Source organism: Anoplopoma fimbria, chromosome 21 (genome assembly GCF_027596085.1).
Source record: "Anoplopoma fimbria isolate UVic2021 breed Golden Eagle Sablefish chromosome 21, Afim_UVic_2022, whole genome shotgun sequence".
Classification (NCBI taxonomy): domain Eukaryota; kingdom Metazoa; phylum Chordata; class Actinopteri; order Perciformes; family Anoplopomatidae; genus Anoplopoma; species Anoplopoma fimbria.
This window is the reverse complement of record NC_072469.1, coordinates 8,303,003-8,325,635: the sequence shown is the minus strand read 5'-3', so window position 1 is coordinate 8,325,635 and position 22,633 is coordinate 8,303,003. Positions and strand designations below refer to the sequence as shown.

The window sequence follows — 22,633 nt, the reverse complement described above, 5'->3', positions numbered from 1 at the left end:
ATGGTGGGCTCAGCAAGAGATGTCTGGGTGCCTCTTTGGTATTTCCCTAATTAACTGACTTTTATGTCTGAGGGCTATTATTAAACTGGGGGGCGTAGGTTAGAAATGACTCCCACGAACCGAGCTGAGGCCGGTGTAGGTTGGACTCGCTGTATGTGCTGTTTACGTAGAACCTGCCTACAGCTTCCCAACAAACATATTTCGTACAGAAGTCACTCAAGCCTGGAGAAATGAAATATATTCAATAAATGTGATATAGTTCAACCCGTCATCCTACCAACTTATTTAACATACAAGGACTACCCACTGGCGTCCCGAGGGACCCAAAGTATAAACTACAATTGACTGTACACTAGCTGCCTAGAACCAAACAGCAGACGTTTGCGACCATCTAGTGATACAGTGGAGCATTTATCAGCTTAAGAGTTGGATATTTCCCTACAGGATATGGTGATGACCAAATACAGAGCTTAAAAACAAGAGTGGATACTTACAAGTTCCCAAAAGGCCAATATGTTGGCTACTTGTGTGCAGCATGAACTAGCTGTAAACACAACACTGATATCCTGTATACAGTGTTAACAATTGGTTAGGAGCAACATTAGCATGCATTTGGAGTCATGTTTCCAGCCACGAACAGTAATAGACCTTCCCAGACCAAAGAAATTCTTAGTCTACTAACACTCATAGAATTTATTTGTCTACCGAATAACTGATTAAAACGACAGATTTAGGAACTACACAAAAGCATCACTTTCAATCTTGTGGTTACCAGAGATTTGTTCATCTCATAGTTTCTTGGAAATAAGTCTTAGTTGTAATCTTAGTTGACAAAGAACAAAACAACAGTTCAGTCAACTAATCAACGAAGAGGGAGTAGCCCTATTCCTAGTCCAATATTCAGTCCCCTTTAAGCTCTTTCGACACCAACTTTTTAGAAAAATGTTTGTCTCTTTAGCAGCTTAATGCTCCACTGTGTTCACCAGCTTATTGCATACTGCATTTGTGTGCCGCTGGTAATGAGCAGGTGGTGTACAGTGTGTTTATTAGAGCTTTTCCACTGGAAACATCTGCCTGCTGCAGCTGTAAACAACTCTAATGACCTTAAAACCCGGATGGTAATTATCTGTTGATTCATCACTATGAGTGACCCCTTTCACAGATACATAATTATCTGATCAATTCTTCAAATAAAAACATCGATTAAAGCAGCTTTAACTACACACTGTTTGGATGTTGATGCAGCAGGATAAACACAAAGGCCAAATTTACACAGGACTGGTGGTGGACTATAAGGGTGGGGGATTTGGGAAGCAATTGGGGGGATGGGTGAGCTGTGTACCTCTCTGCTGAGGATTAAGGTTGAGTATGTTTTCCAAGCCCTCGGGGGTTGGTTGTTTCTTTTCCTACATTCCATCTCAGAGCTCCCTCCCGACCATATCATGAGTCATTACTGACTAACATTTACTCAATATCAGCTGCTGAATCAGTTTCTGAAGGCACACAAGCTCTACAGAAATGCACACATGCACAACAGTAGCATTGAGTGTGGGGAGACCAGTACTGCGGCAGGTTGGAGTGCACATCATGAGCAAAAAACACACAATTGAGACCAGGTTGCAGCTGTCACCCTCCATGACTCATTACTTGTCAGGACATCAATACCATTAAATAGTCTACTAGAATATATCTTGTTTATTTGTCTGAAAAAGGGAATCACTTGCAGCAAACTTGGTCATATTGGCACCGAGGCTACAGCTAAACTCGAATTTGTCACCCTAGAAAAGAATCAATATTTCATCAGAGACTTTTTAGCAGTTCACAGACTTTTGAAATAAACATCTGGATCTGAATCTCTATCTGGAACATACTGTACCCTAAACAACATTTAGACGTCAAACTGATTTTTCTTCACTCTCTTCTGTAGTTCTAGCTGTCGACTTCTCCTGGGTGATGTGACTCAAAAGCAGAAAAGGAGCCTATAAGAAGATGAAACTCGCTGACAGTTGGGACCAATTAGTCTAAACACTCCGCTGCTCCCTGGGGAACACCACCCAACATGGCACATCATCCGCTGCATTAAGTCACAGTAAAAGTGGCACTGATCACGATGGAGGTGCTGCCACTCAGTCAGCAGGTCAGAGGAGACGGCGACCCAGTCAGGAGAAGTTCTGTCTCTGCCATTATCATCAACTGTCACTTAAACAAACAAGATTGATCGAGGTGAGTCCATAGTATTGTCGACTCAACCTGCAATCTAATCAAATGTAACAACCCGGCTTGCCTTGAAGTTTTGAAGTTGGCACCGTTCCATTTCCAAGTCTCTAGTACAATATGAAAAAGTAAAAGGACGAAACCACAGCTTTTAGATTATCAATCACTACAGACCATTCAGAAATTGTGCAAAAACAGACTTTAAGTGTTCAAGCTTGATAACCTGCATTTTATCATGTTAACATGCTATGGAAATCATCTTCAAAAGCATTACACTGACAAACTATGTTTTTTCAAATCAAAAATGTAAATCCAGAAGCATTCTGAGAGTGCATGTCTCCGCCAATGCTGCAAGATCATCCTAAGTTGTTATTCTGACAAAATAGAATGTTTAGAAATGTTTAGTCTGCATTTGGTGATGGATAATAATAGGATGTATTTTGTTTTGTTGAAGTAAGCAGCTCATGAATGAAAGCAAAAAATACCATCTCACAATGTCAACAAATACTTCTAGAAGAATTATACAACACCAAAAACTGATCACGCTCTTTTCCCAATCTTTAGATATTATACTAACAAATCGAGACAGATGTTTCATGTAAAAAAAACAAAAAAACATGAATTTCACTTCTTACATCAATTGACTCTCAGAAATCTTGAGCATTATCATACACATCAATACTGAGATATTGCAAGAGTATGCTTTAAAGCAACTGCAGCACCATGAAACCTTAAGGTGGAAAAATTAAATAAATGATGATGCAATATCCATCTCAAGCATTTCCAAAATGTATAGTTAACAGGCTAAAAACACTAAACGCATTATTCTCTCGAAGTGAGTGTGTTCAAACGGAGGAAAGGGGTCTCTAGAAAACTGTTTTGGGGAACAATGTCATTTTGTTTCGGTGAGCCCCTCTCCCTGGAAATAAGCATGGACCCGTAAAAGGATTATTGCAACAGATGCTGAAACCGAGAATGTTTTCTTCAAATGTTGTGACGATTCACATGACGCAAGGCAACAATCAGCAAAAAGCATCATGACCGAAGAGTTGATATAGAGTTGTTTTACGTCTGTCAGTTAGAAGGGGTCCTGCATGAAGTCCCACAGTTTGTGTCATCATGAATTCTCCTCCTAACGTCCCGTCTCTGGGGCCCCCCTGTGGCCTCATGAATCACTCCTGCTCTCTACCTTCAATGGGACGTGTGAGCCTTCACACGCTCAGAACCCCACTAACAGTTTGGAAACGTCTATCTCAAAACTCATATTTTCATCCCCGAGGCGGTGGCTACACATCAGGCTCACAGCCCTTTCCTTTACGCTTTAGCGTTTTAGGAGAGTTTAGCATCTTATCTGAACGGCCTGTCAAGTGTGTTATTGGAGGCAAACCGAATGCTTCTGCCTGAAGTGTATAAAGAGGATAAGAGGAGAGACAAACCACCGCTCCATTCAGACTGATGTAAATAAGAGGCTTCTCCATTCTCTTTATGGCTTATTGATTTTTAGTTCGATGTCTGGCTGCAGAAAGCAAAAGAGAAAAGAGGGAGGGAGGGAGAGATAGAAAGAAAGAAAGACGGAGAAGAGTGGTTACCGTTTTCTGAAACAGCTGCATGTTTCTAAGAACAAAATCAGTGGCACATTAATGGCCCTTAACACACAAACACAAGCTGCACAGTGTGTCGTAATTAAATCAGATGCCCTAACAGCTAAGATTAGTACTGTGAGATAATTAAATTGTCAGGAGTTTTATGGTAATGAATGGATTTTTTTGTTGTGACATCGCATACTTACATTTTTTTCCCCCCCGAGTTAAGTAACCAAAACAGTGAAAGTCTGGAGAAAAGAGGCTGAAACCTTCCTGTCAGATGTGGTGGGAAAACACAATGAACTTATTCACATGCTGGGTGCACAACATTCTAGTATTACAGAGAAGGAATTAAGGAGATGATGTTTCCAGAGACATGTCTGGGCTGACATGGCTGCTTGCGGCACAAATACATATAGCCGCAAGATTCATGACCGAAATATTTACCTCGTCTCGAGAAACAGAAAAAGGTTAATATATTAAAATAAATGCTGAAGTCTTTCTATGCATTTCTTCTACCTGTTCGTCTTCAGGAGAGCTTAATTTGATGGGAATACAAAAACACAAATGCGAGCATGCCTTCATGGCACACCGTCAGCACCTGTTTGATGTTGATGTTAGCATCATGTTAACAGCTAGTGAGTCATATATTATAAATAAGGAACGATCGTGTGTTCTGTGCTTGAACAGCTGCAACCTTGGTTGCCTCCTGCTCTTGGCCCTTTTCGAAAAAAGGATAAAAGTGAACGTTAAAAATATACATCATGAGGTCCTGCATAATAAAAGAACCAATATCCCTAGTCGTATTTTAAAAATGAGCAATGGTGGATTGTGTTTTGAGCCAGAAGGAGGCCCTTTAAGAAACATGAAAGCAAAATGAAACATTGATCAAAATATAAAGTAGGCTGCATGGCCGCATACAAATTTGTTGAAACTTGTTTTTTCATTGCCAGATTATCTTTCTTTTACAATTATTTTATTTGTCATAGGCTTGGAAATCTGAGGTCACAATGACAAAAATCTACAACCCCAACACTTACACTTCATTTGCAACATTCTTTCTCTGTAGGGTAAGAGAACAGTCTGATATGAACCTTAATGTGGTCAAACATGAATTCCTCAGAAGTTTATCTGGCGGTTCTTCAACCTGAAGTAACAAATGTTGTATTCTGATGGTTCCCTTTGTACCATAGAAGGTGAGTGCCCACATGTATGCTCACAACCACTATTTCATTTTGATCTTTAACATGTGAAAATGCCATTTATCTAAGTGCTCTCAGGGGGTTCGTGAATTATCTGTGTCTGAGTCTATATCTGCGTGATTGCATGTCTGTCTGTACGTGCGCTTGCCAATAAAGTCGATTTTCGTTGGGAGATTTTCATGGCTCGAGTCTCTAAATCAAGCTGACAGCTTTCAAATGACATATTATCGTCCCCATAAATTTGCATACTTTCACCTGTGAATATCATTCCACTCAACATCACAACTGCAGCAATCGTTACAATAATATCATATGTTGTCGATCAGAGCTGAGCCATTTCACAGTGGTAAAAAAACATGTCACTTATAACTCACAGGATAGAAGCCTGTATAAAACCATGCATAGGTTTATTTAAAGTATGACCTCATCCAGTGTGGGTTCTGCCCGCAATTAATTTAAAAAAAACACTTTAATCTCTATATCTTTATAACCTATGCCTGCAAAGGTGAGATAGATTAGGCCAGCCAGCCATGCAACGATCTACAGATCTTCATTAATGTGGAATTTTTTCATTCCTCGTTGAGCATCGCTCCACTGCAAGGTGGAAGGCCAAGTGCTTGGATGCAAGATGACATATGAATATGAATGCTTTTCTAAACTCATGAGAACGGCTGTGGGGTTGAGATTATAGCAAGTGACAGTGCCATGTGCTCTAGCAGGAAGCGCATGGCTTGGAGTTGGGGGTTCGAAACAGGTTGACAAGAAAAAGAGATCAACAGAGAGTAAGTCAGAAATAAAGTGGACTCTTAAGCAGGTACCGATAGTGATATGTGTGAGTTAAGAAAATACAATAATAACATTTCTGCAGATACATACGACAAACATTTTTGAAAGGATTCCTAACAGTGTCAGTAACAGGAAGTATTTCTCTATAACTTGTAATTATTAAAATAATTACTCAGGGCTAAATGTGAAAGAAGATAAACTTTGGGGGGAAAAGACGAGGTAATACTCATTGAGAGTTGACAGTAGCTAAATAAATAACATGACTGTCATCAAATTTTGATTAAAATATTTCTACATCCTGTTGTGTGATCAGGATGTTGCAGACAAAACCAGAAATACAGGAAATTTCTCAAGTGAAATAACCAAGCTCTGTGTGTGCAGTTCCAAAAGTCATAGTAGCGAATAAGCAAAGCTACATGTGAACTGCAGTGACAGCAAACATCAGCATCCATGTCACAACACAACAGGAAGTCCTCCAACTGTACACATGAATGCACGCACACGCACACGCACACACACACACACACACACACACACACACACACACACACACACACACACACACACGGAGACACAGACAAGGCTTCAGTCAGCAACAGAGATCTGCTGAACCAACAGCTCAGGGCCAGCGGCTGGACAAACAGGACGGAGATAAGCAATCTGACAAAAAGGGACACAAGGGATGAAGACACAAAAGGGGGCACATGAGGGCACTGAATATGACGCTTGAAGTAGAAAAACATCAGAGCTAAAAGGCTGTTAATGATGCAGGGAAAGAAACAAGGCATGGATGACGGACAAGGGTGGAGGAACGAGTTTGCAAGATATGAAGCCGTGCTTTACAATCTGGTCTAAAGACAAAAGAGATAGAGTTTCTTTATCCCCACTTCTCTTCATTACGCTATGGCCAAAATGCTCCTACACGAATAATGAGCTCCAATCTTTATGGCTTTCCTCTATGGCAAAAATTAATTAACAGTCCCTCAGCTTTAAATAACATTGACTTGATGCTAATTGTGATAAATTGCCCGAAAGAATAGCTGCAGGAAAATGTTGACAGCCCAGCCTATGGGAAACAGAGTGTTGTTTTACTCTAAGATGAGTGTATTCTCACCCCCTAACATGTGCCGTTGATCTCCTCAATCTCAGGCCCCTCTGGGAAAAAGAAAAGGGTTTTATGAGTGTCACTTAGAAGTGAAAGTTCCCATAACTACTGACTGACAAGAGTACAACGCCTCGCTTGACAAAAGTCAATCACGTCCACCAGCTCTTCTGTGCCTTGCTACCAGGAAAGTGAAACACAACAGTGGTTCTTTGTTTCTCAGAGTTAATTCTTCAAATGTGTCTTTTCAACAGGAAAGGCAACTTTACTAGAGCTCTGGCACACATGTTTTTGATTGGCCTTCAATTTCAGAACTTCAGAGTCAGGGGTTCGTCTGCCACCCCCCCTCCACCCCCTCGTCTGACATCTGCCCTGACCCTTTGCCAGGTCAAACGTTTTGTGTACACACGTTTCAGTGTTTGTGTCCAGTCGAGACTGAGCTGGACCCCTTCGGTGTTTCCTGTGGACTTCCCGCTTCTTTCCCAACGTGCTGATGAAAAAGACTTGAGAGGCCCGATTCATGTGGGCTGAGGCCTCCTTAACGAACTGAGGAACTCACTCTGAGACGCAGAGATGCTCTGGGTGCCGAAGAGGCTGATTAAAGAAAGAAGGTGAGGGAGGGTAATGGAGAGTCGGGGGAAGGAGAAATGTATAGAAGGGAAGAAAAAAAATCCTCTCCTGAGGTACAACTGGTCCTTCAATACGGCTAGCCCTCTGCTCCAAGTGGACGAGGAAGGGGGGGGCTTTGGCCAAAAACCCCAGAGTCTGATCCTCATTAAGAAGCACAAAGAACATCAAAGACCTACCCCAAACCTCTATCAGTCAGGAGCACCCACAATCCCCATGATATTAAAATTCCCAGGCGCCATTCAGTGTCAAGTTCTGAGCAAGTGCATGGGGGCTCTGGTGACTCAGGGTTTGGGGAACTTTAAGGTCCCGAAGGTCGGTGGAAAGTTTGAGCTAATTTCTTCTAACCTCAGTGATTGGCTGCTGCTGAATAAGCTTTCTGCTGAAAGAAGAAGATGATAACTAGCAGATGTGGTTAGATGATGGTAACTAGCAGCTGTGAGTCACTGTACAACATTCAAGACTATTTAAAGTTGAAAACGCTGAACATTCTGAGTTAAAACATTCTTTGTTGTAATGTAAATTACTTTACTTCACTAAAATAGTAAGAATCAGCTTCACAAGCTTAAGATATTAAGTTTTATGAACAACTGTTGAGTCATATTTGCAAAGGTCAGTGGTCAGCTTTGATTTCCAGTCACATTTACTCTCTCGCTTTGAAGTTGTATCATGGTCAGTAATTCATATGCCATATAATCCTTTCAGCTCTTCTAGTTAAGTCAAAAGTCACTCTCATACAGTGCTAGTGCTAATATAAAAGGTACTCTCAGTGACTATTAAAAATCAGCAGTGGGTGCATAGGGGCTGAAATGCATACTAATCTTTATCATATTTATGTCTATTTAAATTTTTTATCAGAGAAAAGACATGCAACGGATTTCTGAAGAAAGGAGGCCCTTCAACAGTTAACCCCTAAAATAATGCATGCTGGGAAATATGGTGAACCAATGGCTGTACTTTAAGGCAGCATTAACTGATTGTTTTATTCCTTTGTGGAGAGTGTAAAATGTTTTAAACTCAACACTGACATAATAGGACATAATGAGGTCTTTGGGGCAAACAGAGGTATCTAAGAAACTATGAGAAGTGCAAACCGCTTGGCTGCGTCTTAAGGACACAATAAATGCTGAGTATACGTTCCACCCTGGTGGTCCAAAGCGTACAGCTGGGCAGACTCAGGTCACAACAACACAAGATGCCTGAAGGGGCTGTTTCTATCATAGACGCAGCAGGCATCAAACACACACCGACAGCTCCTCTTTCATCTGGATGTGCTGGGACATGAACCCAAAGAGAGTTAGCGAAGTGCAAAAACTTTCAATAAAAACTTTAGATTCATGGATGATGCGCATACGTACACACTTATGGGTGCATGTGTCTGTTTATCATTATCTAGAAGTGGCGGTTCAAACAGAGGACAGCAGACAAAAAAAGCCACACTTTAATTCATTCGACTTAACAAACTGAAAGGTCAACATTTTCATCCAGCCATTGTTATATTTAATGTGCTCAAAAATGATTCGCAACATAAGCACTATGAATCAAAACAGAAGATTACAAAAAAGCAGACAAACCCACAATGCATTGCATCTGTAGGTCGGGAGCAGCAAAGTATTTTAACAGAGGGACCGAACGAGTGAAGCAGAGAGTAAAGGACCTCGCTGACCTTGCTAAAAGGTCTGATGATTGCTGCCACCTCTTTAGACGGGCAGGCTCGGCCATTAATTCTCTTACACAACTGCTGGCCTTTGCAGTGGCCGCTGACAGCCAAGTCCGCATCATCTCAGCGTTCAGCTTCACATACATAAGAGAGAGGAGGCACATCACATCCGATTGTTAAATATCACAGAGTCTCACCTCCGCGACCGCCGCAGCTGTAAGAGCTCTGATAAGCTAAAGAGGAAGATATGTTAAGCAGCAAAGGACTATATGTGGTGACAAAATCATCACAATCATCAATAGACTCTAAAGTGATTGAAATATGGGGGGGGGGGGGGGGGGGTTCAGTTCTAACTGGTAATATTTCTGCAAAAAAAATGAATAGACACCAGATTTCTGTAATCGCCTATTCATTCATTATTCAAATCAAGAAGATTGACCCATAGAGAATGACTGGATTTAAATGTGGTAAGTGGCTCAACACAATAGAAAGGACTCTTAATTAAAAGCTCCTTTGTCTTCAGATTACCATTTGGATCAAAGGAGAAAAACCGCCATTTGCTGATGCCAGCACTACACATTGGCATGCTGTTATTTCAGAGACTTTCCAGGGACTAAAGTGTATTAGCCCAACTTGACCTGAAAACTCACAGGAGGGGCCAAAGAATTTACCGCACACAGCAACGCCTATACTAATTTCCTCATTTTCACATAAAGGATGTTGCTGATAAAGTTTTTTTTAAATAAGTTTTGCTGATCAAGCAATAGGTAGGAAACTTGTTCTGCCACTCAATTTTCTCTCTTATCATCAAAAGTAGAAGTTGCCGGCCGTTTGGAACGGATAATTGCCGTGCGACTGCAGCTGAAGGTGCCCTGGATCAAAACGTAGCTGCTAAGACGTGCTGTGGGGCGAACACAGAACTTCTCAGCACTTTCTAGATGTGTGCTTTTCCTCCCACAGCTCCCTTGCTGTGACCGCACCCAATCAGTGGCGACCCGTTCCACTTAGAAACACCCACTTGTATCCTCGCACTAAACCTCCCATTTATCACATTGACAGGAGCGGCTTGCGGTTATTGACTGGGAGCGGATTCTTTTTCCCATCCAAAAGCTCACTTATCAAATTAGATACTGTAGCAAAATGTTTGGAATGTTGAATGAGTGTTGTCCGATGGCTTGTTTTTAGCTAAGTGAGCATGAGTTACTTGAAATCAGGAGGAGCTTATCATTGTGAGAAAATGTGTAGGTATGTGTGTTTTTGGCTTCTCCTATAGCTCTATCTGTCATGTGGAAATAATTATCCTAGGTGTGTTCGTTTGTACAGATCATGTGTCTAAGCACAACATACTTCCCACAAAATGTAGTAAAACAACATACCGACACACACACACACCGGCGATGTTGCAATGGTTGTACACATTTCTTATCAACTTAAGGATTAGTTCGACATTTTGGGAAATATTGCCCCAAACATATTTCCGTATGAGACCAAACATTTTTTGTTTTTATGTTTCTTTTTATACTTATTAAACATGTGAGTTAGTCAGCTTTAGATGAGTTGGTGGGTAGATTTTGTTAAATTAGGACGATGCCAGGCTAGGTGTTTCAAGTTGTCTTTATGCTAAGCTCCTCTCATCTCATCAGATGGGGTCCGAAAAGCTCTGTCTTTCACAATGATAACAATGAGACAGAAAATATTTTCTTTAAGTGTGTGTGTGTGTGCGTGTGTGTGCGTGTGTGTGTGTGTGTGTGTGTGTGTGTGTGTGAGTGTGTGCGTATTTGTCTAGGCCGACCTCTGTGTCGGTGACCCAGATCTTGTGATTGATTTGTAAAGTCATTAAAATCTCAGCTGGTGAATAAACTCGATGTCGTCAGCATGGAGTTTGAAGATAAGCCTAAAAATAAGCCTAATTATCAGGTGCTCACACACACACACGCACACACACACACACACACACACACACACACACACACACACACACACACACACACACACACACACTTCATATTAAGCCTCAGTGCCCAACGTTACTCACATAAACACTGCCTCATTTTCTCCCCCACATATCCATTTGATATTTTCCTTTGAACATGACCTCGCCGCGACATCAAAGGAGACACTACTTGACTTCTCACTCATCTGTGTCCAAGTTAATTTTTTCATTCCTGCTGCTGCTTTATGAAAACAATGTCATCTAGGCCGGCATCATCACACATCATTAGTGCTTGAGAGGAGCATGCAGAGAATATTATTACAACCCTGTATCCCAAAAGCACAGACACACACAGCCGGATTGCCTCTAATCACCAATAAAGAAACGCTGATATTTCAAACACCACCGCTCAGGGGCGGATGAATGACAACTGTGCGGAAAGCTGCAGCACCCTTTGGGAGTCATCATTTTAACAGTGATTCCCATCTGTGTATTATCGAGCCTTAGATCCTCCCAGATTTAAGATGACTATAAACAAGATGGAAGTGTTTGTTTACTCCTCAGCTGATTCCACAGGCGAGAAATAGAGCAGTGGAGGGAATGACGACGCTGTGGTGTCTGCGGGCGCTGTGAGCGAGTTCTAGCTCAGCTGCAGCAGCCAATAGGAAGCTTTAGGCGCCCGATGCTGAGAGGCCTGTGTGTCACTTGTTGCTGCCGTGCAGGAGAGCCTCATTATCTCCCATTCTTCATATAAAAAGGTGGTGAATTTTTTTTTGCACTGACATCATGCGCTACTTTAGTTTCTACTGCGGTTTTTGAGAAAACTATTGATACATGGTCTCCCTTTTCTTCAGTAAGGAGCTCATGGAGAGGGATTCAATCAGAAAAAACGGAATAAAAAAAAAAAAAAGAGGGTAAAACATCTGGTTCCCCTCCACATAGCACAGGCATCCCTCTGCTGAAGAGACAAGAGAAGTCAGGAGAGGGTGGATAATTCATTAGGCACGCAAAGTTTCATGATGCATAGTCATTCAGTGAGACAGAGATGATGACTCAACCAGGAGTAATTCTAGCCACGAGATAGCATGTAGTCTGCAGTATGTTAGGCTCTTATTGTAAATCTCTGTGATGTTTCTTCTTGCGGGTCTATTCAAATCTCCCTTTGACTTCCTTTCTTCAAGAATGACCTTTATGTTAACTCTGCTTTCTCACAAACGCTTGATGATGGAACAAAATGTCAGAAGTCAGAAAGAATAGGCCAAAGAGAAACAGAGCAACATTATAGACGGAAATAGTGAATAAAGGTCAGCAGAAAATGGATTAAATGTGAGTGTTGGAGATTAAATACACACTAAGATATTTTAAAAGATGATCCTAAAGTATATTAGGCTTTTTCTGAAATGTCTGCAAGCCTATTGCCTATTCTATTTTCGCTATCACAAATGACCTTTTTACCATAATAGCACAGCACAAAGGCTGAGAGAAATATGGGGGAGGTCATTACAACAAAAATATTAGGAAACATCAAAATAGCAACCTCATGAAGACAGGCTCTGTGGTCTCTGGTCTGAAAGTATGTTCACCACTGAGCAACAAAAAACAAAGTGGATAACAACTCAAGGTTGTGCCTTTTTATCAGAGAGTGACATCCTGAGTTTAAGCTAGGAAAAACAACAGCATATTACTGTTGGGCACAGAAGGCCACAGCGAGCCCTTATCTATGTGTTTTACACTCGGAGGGAACTTAAGAGCCCTTAAGGGACAGGCTTTTAATCCGTTGTGAAAACAGCTGTTTAGCGTCTCAGGGGCCTGACTATTTCCAGAAGGATCATCTCAAGTGCCCTTTCCAACGCGATCAGCATCTTCAACGGGACAGACAGCCGACCAACCATGACATTTCACACCTTACCCGAGCCGACAGCAACTCGCTAAAAAGATCACATTAATAGTAGTGAGGGAACTATGTATAGAAAATATGTATTTTAACAATTAAGGCGCATTATCGTCACCTTCACAACGATTTTGATGTGTTTTTTCCCAGAGAATTATAAGCTGTGAAGACAGCCCCCCCCCCCCCGCCTCTGGTTTCTAAAGCTAGACATGGGCACAGACACTATCTGCATTCCTGAGCTGCTGGTGAAGAAGTACATTCTGTGATTATCCTTCCAACACAGTGTTTGCCATTTCCAGGAAATTGCATACACGGACTGCGAGTGAGATAGCATGCAGCCATGTTTACTGTTTCTCCTGGACATCCTAAAAAAAAAAAAAAAAAAAAAAAAAAAAAAAAAAAGGACACTGAGAAGTGATTACAGCAATGTAGTCTTAGGAAGTGCAAGGTGGAAACTCAACCAAAGTGATGGGCTAATGGAGTCAGCAGCACCGTGAGGCCTCCCGTTATTATGATGAACTGTTGCTCCGATGGTGTTTTAAGACAAATTCTTAGGCAACTTACAAATACTGAGTTGTTTAAGAGCTGCTCATTTAAGTATGGAAAGTCAAGGATTTGCATTTGAATATGACAAAAAACATTCGTTTTTTAATACACCCAATACATCACCCAGGTGTGTTCATTGAAAGCTGCATTCTGTTACTTTTAACACGTTCAAGCCAAAGCAGAGCCTTTATAAGTGTTGCACATAAAACAAGTTTGATCTGTTTGTTATTGGTGTGCACTGAAAGTGTTGTTATCACCAATAACATGTCGTGCCAATATCTAATTTACTGAGCAGGTGAGGTAAGAGGGCACAAGAGTTGTTTACTGGACAGGTGTGACCCGACACTCCCAGCCAAAAACACAGTGTGTTTGGAATTTGTTAATACCACAGTAAATGTGTGGTATGTAGGGTTGTAGATATATAAATATACATATGATATGTCAGGTGTCCCTTTATTCCTTTTTACAATTATTTCCATATTCTGCGCTCTTGGGTAGTAATCTTATGCATAGAAAATGCATGTGAATTATGGGGAACGTGAGGTTCCCACAATGAAATGACAGTTTAGAATCAGATGGCTCTTAAAAGGGAGTCGTAGAATGACAACAAACTTGGATTCACTTGGCTTTTAGACAAAGAGACAGGACAGACTTGAGTTAAAGGTGAACGACCGAGGGAATGAACTCCAGTAACAATATCAGTTAACAGAACTTCTTGGCAGAGAGCAAACTAAGGAGAGCTTTAAACTGTTTCTTCTGGGGATCGAGTTAGAGATTGAGTTGGATGTTGAAGTGCTCCACCCTCTCTTCATGAGAATTGTTACCAGACAGATGGGAAAAGGAGAAGGCAATCTGTGCATTCTGCCATCCCATCGAGGTTGCATATCCTTCTCCGACCAGACATTGTTGACATAATCTTCATATGTCACTGGGAACCTGAGATGATAAACATCAGAATGCAGCTGTCTGGGACCTAAAGCAGCTTACTGAGTGACATATCACTGTTACTAGTTAAATGTGCAGCTCTATAGACAGACATTCTACAATGAGGCCCATATTCACCTCACTATAGGAAGGGTCCCCCTTTCACAAACGTGTTAGAACTTCCATGTAGCAACCACTGAGAAAACAGACACCACTACTCACACATCCTCCTCTCTGAAATTCTACACAAACAACTTTTATTGCTGACTGAAAGGAGAAAAGTTTAAGTAATAATGTCACACTTATATCCATTTCTCCTCCTTTTGCTGCTATGCGACTGGCACAACAGATTAGACGTATTCACCTGTTCATGAACGTCTTTACTAGGGCTTTCCTGGGAAACATCCTTTGGCACACAGCAATAAATGTGTTTTTCCATGCCAGCCGCAGCAACAGGAAAAGTTGGCATTAAGCATAAGTAGATCCAGAAGAGAGTGGCCTACCACAGCTTCAAATGCTAATTTTATTATCAAAAAAATGACCTTGAGAAAAGGATGTCACAGTACTTTCATTTGTGTCAGACAGGAGACAAAACAATGGCCATGTCTGTGGATAAAATGTCAAAACAAAGATGTTGCAGCTTACTGATTTAACTCAAGTACAATTTATAGAATCACCAGCAGCGCTCCATCAGAGCATCTGCCGTAGTATTCTAGGTGAAGCCAACATGATAAGCTGTTATAGCAGTCTCAAAATGAATGGAGGAGCCACAGTTCTGCTGCTTGGTGATATTTGTATTTCACATGTCTAATATATGAAATTTGGCAGTTTATCTCTGAGAGGACAATAAGACCAGCAGCTGGGCCTTGTATGTTTGTGAGCGTGTATATCAGAGAGAAGGAGAAAGAGAAGAGACTGAAACTTGACCCAACTGTCACTTGCATCTGGACATCAGAGCTGAGTCAGAATGTGTGGTTTGTTGCTGAAGCTGCTGTTCTGTACCTCCATGCACCAACCAGGCATGCACACAACTGGAGCCTGACCTGCACACAACATCAGCACTTTTCACCCTGCAGCCCACATGCATGTTCGTGGCTGACAGTGGCAAAACACACACACAAAAAAAACCTGACATAACAGCTTCAATCAAACATGAATATATCACAAAATTGCACATGCGCTGTCATGGAACCAGTGTGTGCTGTGCATGCACTCTCTGGGGGGCTTTGCAGCAAACTGGCAATTTTCCATTGCGTCCTTGCTCACGTGTCCTGTCACTCAACCTGTCACCATGGCGATGAGCTCAGCTTCTCAGTGTCTCTCGTGCTGTAGTGCATACACTGCAGCACACAGCAGCAGAGGCGGGCACAGCTGACTCCGTCGCACCAGAAAATGCAATCCCATCTTTAAACCCCCTTCACTTGTGCTTTAAAAGCAAATAAGAGCCCTGAATGTGTTATAACAGCCACTAATGTGTTATACTCTCAGACTGTGGGATGCAGTGAAGTGGTCAGTAAATGCATCTCAAGGTGAGCGTAACCTTACTGAGACAGCATGAGGAGTGTTACACTCGCTGAGGATTAAAAGTTAGCAGCAGCACGTGAAAGGGCAACTGCCACTTCAGATGAGTGTAGCAAGAGGGGAATGGGATCACACCCCTGATGGGGGTGTCACAGGTGAGGGGGGTCATCACACAACCTCCACTAACGGGTCACGCATAGGGAACATAACATGTGCAATAATACCAGCAATACCCATTTCCTACGGCTAAACAATGTTTACATTACCTCAAAGTCTTTATAACAAATAACTAATTATTTCTGCATGTAAAGAACAGAAATAATGGAACACATCAGTTTCCCTCAAGACAGATGAGGTGTGGTGTATAATTAGGATATTTACATTATGGCTACAATGAGCAATACATGAGAGAAATAGGAGAAAAAAAACATATATTCCTATTCCAACTCAATACATATCCTGTATTACTTAAAAAACGACAAGGTCCAAATAGTAAGTCACTATGAAAGTATTGAGGGCTGAAGAGGGAACACCCTGAATAAGTCCAGAAAGTTATCCAGGTACATTAGTCTCACAGGTGAGATCGATCACTGATCAATAGTTGTTTCCTTACTGTTCAATCTGGGACTTCCTTTGTGCTCACTGGGAGGAAGGTCCGCGAACTGCACCCGGTGTCCCGACATGGTCCGACTGGGCTGATCTCTTCTCCGGGTTTGTTTCTCAAAGTATCCGGTAACTTCTGAGCAGGCGGAGGGGCTGAACTGCGTCGATGTGACCGCTGAGCCCCGTGCGTCTGGCGCATGGGAATCATCCACTCATACACTGGAGAGAGAGAGAGAGAGAGAGAGAGAGAGAGAGAGAGAGAGAGAGAGAGAGAGAGAGAGAGAGAGAGAGAGAGAGAGAGGGGGTGTCGTTGACTTTCCCTCTGCTCCCGGCGTGCCTGGGTGCTGACTGGGTGCCAGTACTGCGGTGAAGCGGTCCACCCCGGTCCAGTCTCCCCGGCCCTCTCTGCTCTAAAGCCCGGCGCACTTTATGGACCGAACGGAACCCACTGGAACAGGGAAGGGAATGTGACAAATCTCCTCCCGTAATTAAAAAGAGATTAAAAAAAAAACTTTTTACTGTCCACATGACTGCAGGGTTACGTCATCGCTGTAGCTTTCAGGGGAAAAGATACATTATGAACCCATCATAAAGTTTAAGTAGGGAGGTGAATACTGATGTTTAATGGATATGGGAGCCTCTTGTTGGAGCAAGTGGGAAATACATTTTTCTAGTTATCTAATTCAGAGTCGAAAAAAAGTTAGCTGTTTTTAATTAAAATAATGAATTAAAATGTAAAAAAAAAAAAATAAATTACAATTGTCTTTATTATCTACTACTACAGCATTTCACCTGTCACATTTAGTTTTGTTTGTAAAACAGAGCATCGTGAAGCCAATGCAGTACTACTGACAATCCCAGGTTTCGACACAAATTCCTATAATATTAAGTTTATCAAAATGCTTCTTGGGGGGGGCCGGCTACAGCGCCACCTAGTGGAGGAAACGTGCAACGCAATCAGCTGGCTGCCATCAAAGATAGAAAAAATATCATGCACAGTCTGGTACAGCTTTCTGTACAAACTAATGTTTAATAAAAGAAACACGCAGTTTCAAAAGTCACAAGAACTGTATCACTTCCTCTCTGGCAAAATCAACACACAAAAAAAGGCTAAAGGTCAGCCAGCATCTGTGACACCAGTTAAAGGCTTTCTTAAGTAGGCCTATCGTTCTATAATGTCTGCCTATAGTATTTTTTTTTTCTCCCCCTATTCATACATTTTTAAGCTTTATTTTATAAACATATACGAAATCACATTACAGTTCCTAAGTAGTGGGTAAAGGTACTTTACTGGTGGACAGCAACTTTGATAAAAGATACGTTTTTCTGATTTTTTTAATGTGAAATATTATGTGGAAGGGTAAAACAAAATGCTAAAAAGGAAAACGTTGAAAATATTACAACATAAGGGATAACAACTCTATCCACTACCTGCTCAGCATAGAACTGCAGACCGACAGACTCCAGGAGAACACAAACAGTGCGGAAAGAAAGAATATTGGACTAACATTCAACAGAAACAAGACCTCAAATGACTGATAATGTTGATCTGTAACTGTTTGAATAAGCAGCTGTTTTCTTACAAAGTCACCACATGAACGTAAAAGGTGATTTGCCAAAAATCAGTTAGGCTATTACAAAATTACAGTATGGGGAAACTAAACAAAATAGGACCACAAATTACAATGATATTGTACTTGTAGTGCTATATAAAGACACTGCACTCTAAAGCTTTCAACTACCATATAGCTTTGACCCAGCTCAGGTCTTTGTACATCGTGATCTTTGTACCGTAACCACAGTTACTTAATACACTAAGTCCTGTAGCCCGGACCTGAATCAGAGGCTGCATGCTCCTGAGTCACTGCATGTAATCAACTCCAAACATCACTCTTCACTTTAGGACAGCAGGGGGTGGAGGATGAGTACTGAACATATCACTTGGCTGGAATGAAATAGATGGATCCCATTACAGGAACCTACAATTCCAAGATGACATAGCTGACATCATCTGTGGGATACCGAATAAGAATATGTGGTAATGTACGCAGAGGACGGATGGATTAATGAAGCAATGAGCATGACAATTAAACATGAAATCACCGTAAACCAAGTTTCTTCAAAACTTTATTATGAAATATTTTGTCAAAAGCCTGAAGAGAACTGGAATAATAGAAAAAGAATTGTTTTCACTGACACAAATCAAACTCTCTGGACTTGTCTTATAGGAATTATGTGCAAAAGAGAGTAGCATTACAGATATTTAACAGTAGCTATAGTGACAAATAGCAAATCAAAGTCTTTTCTGTAATTGGCAATGGTCTACAAAGCACAAACATAGAAAAATAACAAGTCAGACAATAGAAGGCAAATAAATACTCAAAAGCACTTCCTCATACAAAGAACACTCACACTCTTTTAGAATCACTGCCACTAATTTGGCAATGCTGGCATATACAAAAAAAAACAAAATATGTGCACTGCACTTTCTCTCTCTGAAGATATAAATCTTATAAAAAAATATTTTCTGAGCAGAATCAGAGGTTCTGCATTCTACTGGATCAGTGTGCGTCCTTTAATGCATTCATTTCACGCAGATCCATTCTGCTCAATGTACATTTTGGATAATGAGGCAGCCATCGACTTGGCCAGTTCCTCGTCCCGCTTCCTCTGCATCTGGGACTGTCTGCACCAGTCCTCGTACTCCGGGTTGGGGAGACACTTGTCCAGAATGACGTCGTAGTGGCCGTTGCTCAGCCAGCTCAGCCACATGGCCCCCTTGGAGGCGTCCTCCTCCCCCCCGAGATAGTGCACCATGGTGGAGACGGTGGGGCTCTCCGAGCTCCCCCCCGTCGTCAGGTGGATGTGGACGTTCAGCATCTGGCTCATGGCGAGCAGCTCGGGGTAACCCGCCCAGGCACCGTCCTGCGCTGCGTTGATCAGGAACTCCCCTACGTCCCCTTCGATGATGGGGTTGAACTCCTCCAGGTGGTCGGCGATGTGGTGCACCGTCTGCTCCCTCAGCTCCCCGTGCCTCGCCTGGTCCCCGTACGTGGCCTTGCACACAGCTCTGTACAGACAGTTGCCGTCTGGAATGATGTGGTACCTGTACTTATGCCTCTCCTGGAGGTACTTGTTTTGCTTCTCTACTTCCGCCAGGTACCGGGTGACTTTATTGTTGACGTCCTCCGGCTCTCTGCACCTCCGTGGAGGAGACTCCTGCAGAACGCTGAGCTCAAAGGCCCGTCTCTCATCCGATGCCGGGGCAGCTTTGCCACTGCTCTGATCCCTAAAGTCTTCCTTTATGAGGCCTTCGGGGTCCTCTGCTCTGGAGGGAACCAGCTCCCCTTCATGTAATGAGTCCCATCCATTGCTTCTGAAGGGAGCATGAGCTACAGAATCTGTATCCTCCTCACTTGAATTTCCAACCACCTTCTCGCTTTCTTCTCTTCTGGGTCCACACATGTTGTTTCTGTTGAAAAAGTGATTTCCAACCAGCTCCTCTCTGCCATTTCTCAGCTGATCTATCAAGTCCACGATCACATCAGAGTCACAGTCCTCATAGAGGATTCTCTCACCGTTACGGGAGTCAGGAGAGCAGGGTTTGGTCCTGGACTCCCTCATGATGTGGACCGGCACAGACCTCTCCACTCCATCAGGTCTGCGGATTAATATCTCAGCAGTGGAAGTGAAGTAAACAGGCCTCATAGATGAAGGTTTGTAGCACGAGAAGGCCTGCATGTTTGCGGAAGAAGCAGCCTGTCTCACCGGATCCCTGTTGGTCGTTGGAGTGGAGCCCGGTTGTGTGAATCCCGGTTTATGCGCGTCAGAGGAGCTCGGCGCGTTCCCGTTCAGGCGCTCGGGTCCGGTCGATAAAGTTATTGTAACTTTGCGAGACGACCTCGGGTAGTGTGTGAGCACACTGTTGTACAGTTGCATTTTGGAAGGGAGTCTCCTTTATACCGAACGTCGCAGCCGGGCTGTTACGGAAAGATGACAACAACATCTATTAATACCCCGCATGTCATCAACAAACAGCAGAGTTGTAGGGAGCGTTTCCATGGCCCGGAGTCCGGATACCAGAGACACAGGGGGGGCGAGGAGACGGTCCCCTTTAGACGGCTGTCGTCATTTGCTGTTGGTGGGGGGGGGGGGGGGGGGGTGCCTCCCTAATTTTAGACTTTAAAAAAAAATGTAACAAGACACTCTTTGCTTTAACAGTGTGAAGTCAGACAGAATGGAACCGATTCTTTTCAAAATAAAAGTATTATCGACGAGATTTGTTTTTTTTTTTTTCAAGAAAGAAATGTTACTGGGAGAGTTGAAATTGGTATTGTGATTAGTTTAAAAAAATGCTACATAGTTAGTGTATGCTGTGTTGAGCTGAAACATTTATATACAGTACCAGTCAAAAGTTTGGACACACCTTCTCATTCAACTACTTTGAAGAATCTATAAAATATAAAAACATATTCTGGTTTGTTGAGCATTTGTTTGTTTACCACATAATTCCATATGTGTTCCTTCATAGTTTGGATGTCTTCAATATTAATCTACAATGTAGAAAAAATTTAAAATAAAAATAAAGAAAAAACATTGAATGAGAAGGTGTGTCCAAACCTTTGACTGGTACTGTATAACTATAATTATAAGCCTTTATTAGTCCCACAATGGGTACCAGAAAAGTTTGTTCTCTTCATTCAACTATTTGAAGAATCTAAAATATAAAACTATAATTATTCTGTCTGTATTTATACGATTTTTTTTTTGTAGTTATTGTGATTTTTAATTTTTCTTACTTACTTACTTATTTAGAATACTTAGTTTGTTTTTTCTTACTATGTACCTTGTTTGCACTATATCTATGCTGCTGTAATCCTGTAAATGTCCCCGCTGCGGGACCAATAAAGGATTATCTTATCTTATCTTATTTTATCTTGTTTTAACACCACTCTATTTTAAATATATTTTTCTACTGCATCTTTGTGAACTACCGCACTGCCTTGTCGGTTATGTATTGTTTAAGGCTGATTGCAGTATGTGCAGAACCATTATCAGTCTTTTTTTTATCTTATCTAAGGTTTGGCTCTAACTAATAGCATAGCCTAAACCCTGCATGAAGTGCCTTTAATAGTCTGTTTGCCCCCCTTTAAAAGGTTTTTATGTTTTAATGTCCTGCAACATTGAATCAATATAGATTTAAGGTGTTTTTTTCTGTCACTGATCAATACAAAAAGACCTCCACTAAGTGACATTAATTACAAAACCTAAACTGACTACAAATATAATCTGATGTAAGAGTGCATACAATACAAAAAAACTTTTTTGGACTCATTCCCTTAAATGATTTTACTGTAATAGATCTAGATCACCACTGGTGCAGCCAATTAGATTAAAAGTCACATAGACTAATTAGCTACACGGTTGAAACCTGTGTAGTGAAAGGATTTCAATTGACTCATCACAGGCACTATAAGGAGTTCTGTGCATGAAACACAGTTGCACACTTTACTTGCACATAGACATTTTCAGAAGCTTGATGTTGACCTTTTGCATAGTTTGTTCAAAATGTGTTTTCACATTTCTATTACTATACTTATGAGTATTTTCATTGTTTTTGTCGTATTACTATGACCTAAAATAGAGTAAAGTGTGCAAAACAGGAGAACATTTGTATCCTCTCATGGCAACAAGATGTTCAATTCTGATTGTGAAAGTTTAATATATTTTAGGTAACAATAATTAAGCTGTGGTCTTTGAAAAACAGAGCAACCATGTGGCCACTCTGGATTACCATTCAACTCCATCCCAATTAAATGTCAAGAAAACAGGAGTGCACATCAATTTAGCTGTGATGAATGACTTTTTATATTTTCTAAATAATTTGTAGATAGCAAAACCAACTCTGGCTCTGTGCAGACACCTTTGCCAACTTATTATAAAGAGTCAACATTGATGGCTGCTACCAAATTTACGTGATAATGACAACTTTATTTTGAAAGCATGCTAGTCCATGTCCGGTATGGTTCATGATGTGGTAT

At 41.5% G+C, this 22,633-nt stretch overlaps 2 protein-coding genes across 2 annotated transcripts in view; both read right to left on the bottom strand.

Moving 5' to 3' along the window:
- The window catches only part of si:ch211-285f17.1 (sickle tail protein homolog), a 101,637-nt gene extending 84,915 nt beyond the window's left edge, over positions 1 to 16,722 (bottom strand). The window contains 1 exon segment of the mRNA XM_054622550.1: positions 16,603 to 16,722. Within this exon segment, the coding sequence (XP_054478525.1) occupies positions 16,603 to 16,672 (70 nt within the window). The 5' untranslated portion in view covers positions 16,673 to 16,722.
- A 2,028-nt stretch (positions 16,723 to 18,750) lies between these two features.
- Positions 18,751 to 20,702, bottom strand: LOC129110966 (OTU domain-containing protein 1). The gene is given in 2 exon segments (XM_054623246.1): positions 18,751 to 20,540; positions 20,542 to 20,702. Coding segments are annotated over 2 exon segments (1,416 nt in total). The 5' UTR covers positions 20,599 to 20,702; the 3' UTR covers positions 18,751 to 19,181.
- Positions 20,703 to 22,633: the final 1,931 nt, after the last annotated feature.